The sequence below is a fragment of the Crinia signifera genome, chromosome 3, assembly GCF_055691185.1.
Source record: "Crinia signifera chromosome 3, ASM5569118v1, whole genome shotgun sequence".
In the NCBI taxonomy this organism is placed as follows: Eukaryota; Metazoa; Chordata; class Amphibia; order Anura; family Myobatrachidae; genus Crinia; species Crinia signifera.
This window is the reverse complement of record NC_139219.1, coordinates 341,120,330-341,127,371: the sequence shown is the minus strand read 5'-3', so window position 1 is coordinate 341,127,371 and position 7,042 is coordinate 341,120,330. Positions and strand designations below refer to the sequence as shown.

The 7,042-nt window shown below is 50.9% G+C and overlaps 1 protein-coding gene across 1 annotated transcript; it reads right to left on the bottom strand.

Annotated features, from left to right (window-relative positions):
• Positions 1–762: 762 nt before the first annotated feature.
• On the bottom strand, positions 763–2,500 carry LOC146064942 (uncharacterized). Its single transcript, XM_083178986.1, has one exon. It carries the CDS (start codon positions 2,455–2,457, stop codon positions 928–930), a length of 1,530 nt encoding a protein of 509 aa, XP_083035112.1. The 5' UTR covers positions 2,458–2,500; the 3' UTR covers positions 763–927.
• Between the last annotated feature and the right edge of the window lie 4,542 nt (positions 2,501–7,042).

Below are 7,042 nucleotides of genomic sequence, written 5' to 3'. Positions count from 1 at the left end.
TGGCAGGAGCGACAGTAATTAGGTACATCGTTCCCCATGTTAGGCCAGAAAAAATTGGGCCTCAAACGAGCTTGAGTTCTTTTCGGATTCATATGTCCGCCTAAGGGAATTTCATGAGCTATTTTCATTAACCCTTCCCTATAAGCCTGTGGAACCACCAGCTGCCTGTTAGGACCTTCATCTTCAGGGTCCTCTGAGGAAGGTGGCTCACGATATAACAGCCCATTTTCTACATAAACTCTGACTGAGCCATTCCCCGTTGGGACCTCCTTGGCTTGCTCTCTGAGAGCGGCCAAGCTGGGATCGGTCTGCTGTTCTACTTTGAATGCCTCACTTCTGAGCAGCTGATCAGTGTGGGGAAACAAGGCAGGCAAGCCCCCCCCCTCCTCTAGGACAGCATCTGAACTGGAGACTTCTACAGGAGGGGAGGGGGGTGGAGGGGTATCCACTTCCAGGGAGTCCCCTTCCACACAGGCAGGGGTTAAATCACAGCTGTTCTGGGCTGCAGCTCTCCTTGTCTGAACTGCTAACACAGAGATTGGCTCAGTATTCTGTACAACCCCTGATACTGGTGCTTTCGCAACATTATCTGGTAACGATACATCACATAATTCTACCTTAGTACAGGCATTGTGACCCACTTCCCCCCTGTACATTTGCAAAGGGTTAGGTTCTGCTAAACACAAACATGCAACCTCACATACATTTACATTACGATTGTAAAGCTCAGCAGGGGTCGCCTGAGGGACAGAAGGGTTAGCTAGTAACACAGAGTCATTACCAACATCACTTTCATTGACATAGGCAGTGTGCATCTTTCCAAGATCAGTCCCCAAAAGCACACCGGCAGGTAGATTGTCCAGCACCCCAACATCACGGATGCCTCTTCCAACCCCCCAATCAAGGTATACCCTGGCCATAGGAACATCAGGGTGGACCCCACTCACCCCCCCGTACAGCAATAGTCTTTCCTGGGATGATGTTCTCTGGGCCCACCAATGCTGAATCTATGAGAGTCAGATCTGCACCTGAGTCCAATAGCCCAAGCGCCACCCTTTGTCCTACCTGGACTGGTTGTAGATTGTCCCGGGGTCTCTCCTGGGGTCCTCCTACACACAGGACGGCAGGCATAGGTTTCACGGCTGGGCCCCCCACAGGAGAGTTCCTCTTGGGGCAACGGGAACGGAAGTGCCCCACTTCATCGCAAATAAAACACCTGCGGCTGGTTGCCAAAACAGGTTGTCCCCCCACCCCCCCAACAAATGCAGTGGCTGCTGGTTTAGTTGAAGAGGGCTGCTGGGGCGAGTCTCCGGGTCTCCGCTCTCTCCAGCTGACTTGCCCGGGCGTCCCCCAGGTCTTCTTTGCCACAGAAGCCCTGGTGCTGGTGTATTGGTCTGCCAGGGTGGCAGCCTTTTCTGCTGATTCGGGATTCCGGTCCAGGACCCACTCTTTAACCTCAGCTGGGCAGAGTGCGATGAACTGCTCTTGCAGAAATAGGTCCTTCAATTTATCATAGTCCTTTACTTGCAAGCCCTCAACCCACTGATGCAACAGGGTTGACAGTTGTGCTAACAGGCCCCCATAGGTATCAGAGGGGCTGCGCTTTAAGTCTCTGAACTTCTGTCGGTATGCCTCAGGGGTGATGTTGAAACGCTGTAGCAAGGCTTTCTTTATGGCAGTATAATCTCCATCCAGCTCCTGGGGAAGGTCAGCAAATGCATCCAAAGCCTTTCCCCTCAGCCCAGGGGTTAAATAACTTGCCCATTCACTGGGGTCCAGTGCAAACTGCCGGCAAGTCTTTTCGAAACTCCTGAAGAAAGTATCCAGGTCACCATTTTTCTCCAGCACGGGAAATTGGTCATGCCGGGGCTTTTTCCTACCCGGGTTACCAACAGCGCTCTGGCCGCTGAGCCTCACCAGTTCCAACTGGTACTCACGCTCCGCCTGACGCTCTGCAGCCTCTCGCTCGGCTCTGCGCTGCTCAGCCTCTAGCTCGGCTCTGCGCTGCTCAGCCTCTAGCTCGGCTCTGCGCTGCTCAGCCTCTCTGTCAGCAGTTGCCTGGTAATGCTGCATTAGCTGCACGGCCATTGTGGGGTCCAGGTCCTTCATTTGCCTGACAGCAGTTTGAAGGTAACTCTGCAGTGTAGACTCACTGTTGCCAGCAGATGCATCTGACCCTGGCGGGGCATCACTTGTGTTGTCTTGTGCCAACTGAGCCCTTGGAGTAGGAGTGTCCCTGGACTGGCTTCCTCCAGCAGCTAGAACCCGATCGGCTTCCATGAGTGCCTTTATCATCAGTTCTTTACTCAGGCCAGACCAAGGGATGTCCCTCCGTACACATATAGTCGCCAGATCATCACGTCTCATCATCCGGTAATCAGACATCCTGAGTCTCACACTTGTCAAATAAAATGATAGTAAAGAAAACAAGAGAAGGGAGGGGAACAGAAATTGCATCCACTGTGTGACTTTTAAAACTATAGTAAAGCTCTGAGTTCTGATTCTGGTGATGTGGGTATTTCTCATAAAATTCTACCCACACTCACTTAAGTTCTTAAAGAGAAAAATGAATTCTCCATCCCACCGCTGCCACCAAATGTCACGGACCCACCAGTCGCCTGCTCCGATACGTCAATCTGAGCAGCGCCGGCCGTGACTGGGGTTCACTCAGGACACTCGGGTCCTTTCCTTGAGGTACACTGCCACCAGCCAAAACCTGATTTTAGCGCCTGAAACTGCGCAAGGGGCGGCTTGGCTCGCCCCTGACCACACAATACAAGATAACAATGGTAACGCTTGCCAGCCTTTCTCTTCTGAGGATAATGAGTCTTAGGAACACAGAACCAGAACTGGGAATATGTTATTTATTCCTAGAAATACTACAGAGCTTTAGAAAATAGTTACAAGACATTACAATGATTTTAAAAGTACACACAACGATTAAATGCAAATTTCAGAGATAAAATAAAAAGAAAAAAATGACAGAACCTATCTTACACTTAAATACAGATCCTGACGTGGGGGGGTCCTCCACAAGAAATCTCTCGTCGCCTACAGCCTGTTTGCTAGACCCCCAGGTAGTGACACTGACTATAGGGAGAAAGGTCTTAGTTATACCTTGCAGACTCCCTCATCCCTCCCACCCTTGGGATTCCACTCTTTCCATGCTGAAGGAGTGTGGAAGGTCCCTGGCAATGTATTTTCTACAGTCTGCTGTTTTCAAAGTGATTGATCCTCCTTCCTTGCATAGCAGACCCACTGATAAGAGATGTGAAGGAAGGGGACAAACTCTAACCTCTTCTCCTGGACCATGGTTTATGAGGGGCTCAGATCTTATCTTACATCCTAACTCCGGAGAAGTCCACAGATGTCACACTGAGGGAATACAGGCCTCAAACTCAAACCAGGGTCACCTACAGTTTACATACAAGACATGCCCTGATTCCAATACTCACAGGAGACATAACTATTACACCAATATCAGACATACATTGACCGGACAGATAATCATAACAGGAGGCATACGTTAATTTGATCGATCACCTGATCTGATCGTTACACCAGGGAAGCCCAGGAACAGAGCATTGTGTCCTCCTGGAGAGGGGCATGCTGGGAGGTATGGATAATGTATGATTGCCAGCACCTGTGGGGAGCTATGTAACTGATAAGAAAGGTGTCACCCCAGGTGCTGGCAATCATACATTACCAGGGAAGCCCAGGAGCAGAGCATTGTGTCCTCCTGGAGAGGGGCATGCTGGGAGGTATAGATAATGTATGATTGCCAGCACCTGTGGGGAGCTTTGTAACTGATAAGAAAGGTGTCACCCCAGGTGCTGGCAATCATACATTACCAGGGAAGCCCAGGAGCAGAGCATTGTGTCCTCCTGGAGAGGGGCATGCTGGGTGGTATGGATAATGTATGATTGCCAGCACCTGTGGTGAGCTAGGTAACTGATAAGAAAGGTGTCACCACAGGTGCTGGCAATCCTACATTACCAGGGAAGCCCAGGAACAGAGCATTGTGTCCTCCTGGAGAGGGGCATGCTGGGAGGTATGGATAATGTATGATTGCCATCACCTGTGGGGAGCTAGGTAACTGATAAGAAAGTTGTCACCACAGGTGCTGGCAATCCTACATTACCAGGGAAGTCCAGGAACAGAGCACTGTGTCCTCCTGGAGAGGGGCATGCTGGGAGGTATGGATAATGTAGGATTGCCAGCACCTGTGGGGAGCTAGGTAACAGATAAGAAAGGTGTCACCACAGATGCTGGTAATCATACATTAACAGGGAAGCCCAGGAACAGAGCATTGTGTCCTCCTGGAGAGGGGCATGCTGGGAGGTATGGATAATGTATGATTACCAGCACCTGTGGGGAGCTATGTAACTGATAAGAAAGGTGTCACCCCAGGTGCTGGCAATCATACATTACCAGGGAAGCCCAGGAACAGAGCATTGTGTCCTCCTGGAGAGGGGCATGCTGGGAGGTATGGATAATGTAGGATTGCCAGCACCTGTGGTGAGCTAGGTAACTGATAAGAAAGGTGTCACCACAGGTGCTGGCAATCATACATTACCAGGGAAGCCCAGGAACAGAGCATTGTGTCCTCCTGCAGAGGGGCATGCTGGGAGGTATAGATAATGTATGATTGCCAGCACCTGTGGTGAGCTAGGTAACTGATAAGAAAGGTGTCACCACAGGTGCTGGCAATCATACATTACCAGGGAAGCCCAGGAACAGAGCATAGTGTCCTCCTGGAAAGGGGCATGCTGGGAGGTATGGATAATGTATGATTGCCAGCACCTGTGGGGAGCTAGGTAACTGATAAGAAAGGTGTCACCACAGGTGCTGGCAATCATACATTACCAGGGAAGCCCAGGAACAGAGCACTGTGTCCTCCTGGAGAGGGGCATGCTGGGAGGTATGGATAATGTATGATTGCCAGCACCTGTGGGGAGCTGGGTAACTGATAAGAAAGGTGTCACCACAGGTGCTGGCAATCATACATTACCAGGGAAGGCCAGGAACAGAGCATTGTGTCCTCCTGGAGAGGGGCATGCTGGGAGGTATAGATAATGTATGATTGCCAGCACCTGTGGTGAGCTAGGTAACTGATAAGAAAGGTGTCACCACAGGTGCCGGCAATCATACATTACCAGGGAAGTCCAGGAACAGAGCATTGTGTTCTCCTGGAGAGGGGCATGCTGGGAGGTATGGATAATGTAGGATTGCCAGCACCTGTGGGGAGCTAGGTAAGTGATAAGAAAGGTGTCACCACAGGTGCTGGCAATCATACATTACTAGGGAAGCCCAGGAGCAGAGCATTGTGTCCTCCTGGAGAGGGGCATGCTGGGAGGTATGGATAATGTAGGATTGCCAGCACCTGTGGGGAGCTAGGTAACTGATAAGAAAGGTGTCACCACAGGTGCTGGCAATCATACATTACCAGGGAAGCCCAGGAGCAGAGCATTGTGTCCCTCCTGGAGAGAGGCATGCTGGGAGGTATGGATAATGTATGATTGCCAGCACCTGTGGGGAGCTAGGTAACTGATAAGACAGGTGTCACCACAGGTGCTGGCAATCATACATTACCAGGGAAGCCCAGGAACAGAGCATTGTGTCCTCCTGGAGAGGGGCATGCTGGGAGGTATGGATAATGTATGATTGCCAGCACCTGTGGGGAGCTAGGTAACTGATAAGAAAGGTGTCACCACAGGTGCTGGCAATCATACATTACCAGGGAAGCCCAGGAGCAGAGCATTGTGTCCTCCTGGAGAGGGGCATGCTGGGAGGTATGGATAATGTAGGATTGCCAGCACCTGTGGGGAGCTGGGTAACTGATAAGAAAGGTGTCACCACAGGTGGTGGCAATCATACATTACCAGGGCAGCCCAGGAACAGAGCATTGTGTCCTCCTGGAGAGGGGCATGCTGGGAGGTATAGATAATGTATGATTGCCAGCACCTGTGGTGAGCTAGGTAACTGATAAGAAAGGTGTCACCACAGGTGCCGGCAATCATACATTACCAGGGAAGCCAAGGAGCAGAGCATTGTGTCCTCCTGGAGAGGAGCAAGCTGGGAGGTATGGATAATGTATGATTGCCAGCACCTGTGGGGAGCTAGGTAACTGATAAGAAAGGTGTCACCACAGATGCTGGCAATCCTACATTACCAGGGAAGCCCAGGAACAGAGCATTGTGTCCTCCTGGAGAGGGGCATGCTGGGACTTATGGATAATGTATGATTGCCAGCACCTGTGGGGAGCTAGGTAACTGATAAGAAAGGTGTCACCACAGGTGCTGGCAATCATACATTACCAGGGAAGCCCAGGAACAGAGCATTGTGTCCTCCTGGAGAGGGGCATGCTGGGAGGTATAGATAATGTATGATTGCCAGCACCTGTGGGGAGCTAGGTAACTGATAAGAAAGGTGTCACCACAGGTGCTGGCAATCATACATTACCAGGGAAGCCCAGGAACAGAGCATTGTGTCCTCCTGGAGAGGGGCATGCTGGGAGGTATAGATAATGTATGATTGCCAGCACCTGTGGTGAGCTAGGTAACTGATAAGAAAGGTGTCACCACAGGTGCTGGCAATCATACATTACCAGGGAAGCCCAGGAACAGAGCATAGTGTCCTCCTGGAAAGGGGCATGCTGGGAGGTATGGATAATGTATAATTGCCAGCACCTGTGGGGAGCTAGGTAACTGATAAGAAAGGTGTCACCACAGGTGCTGGCAATCATACATTACCAGGGAAGCCCAGGAACAGAGCACTGTGTCCTCCTGGAGAGGGGCATGCTGGGAGGTATGGATAATGTATGATTGCCAGCACCTGTGGGGAGCTGGGTAACTGATAAGAAAGGTGTCACCACAGGTGCTGGCAATCATACATTACCAGGGAAGGCCAGGAACAGAGCATTGTGTCCTCCTGGAGAGGGGCATGCTGGGAGGTATAGATAATGTATGATTGCCAGCACCTGTGGTGAGCTAGGTAACTGATAAGAAAGGTGTCACCACAGGTGCCGGCAACCATACATTAC

Bases quoted from the DNA above. Each gene is read 5' to 3' on its own strand.
- LOC146064942 (XM_083178986.1), bottom strand. From the start codon at position 2,457: ATGCAATTTCTGTTCCCCTCCCTTCTCTTGTTTTCTTTACTATCATTT.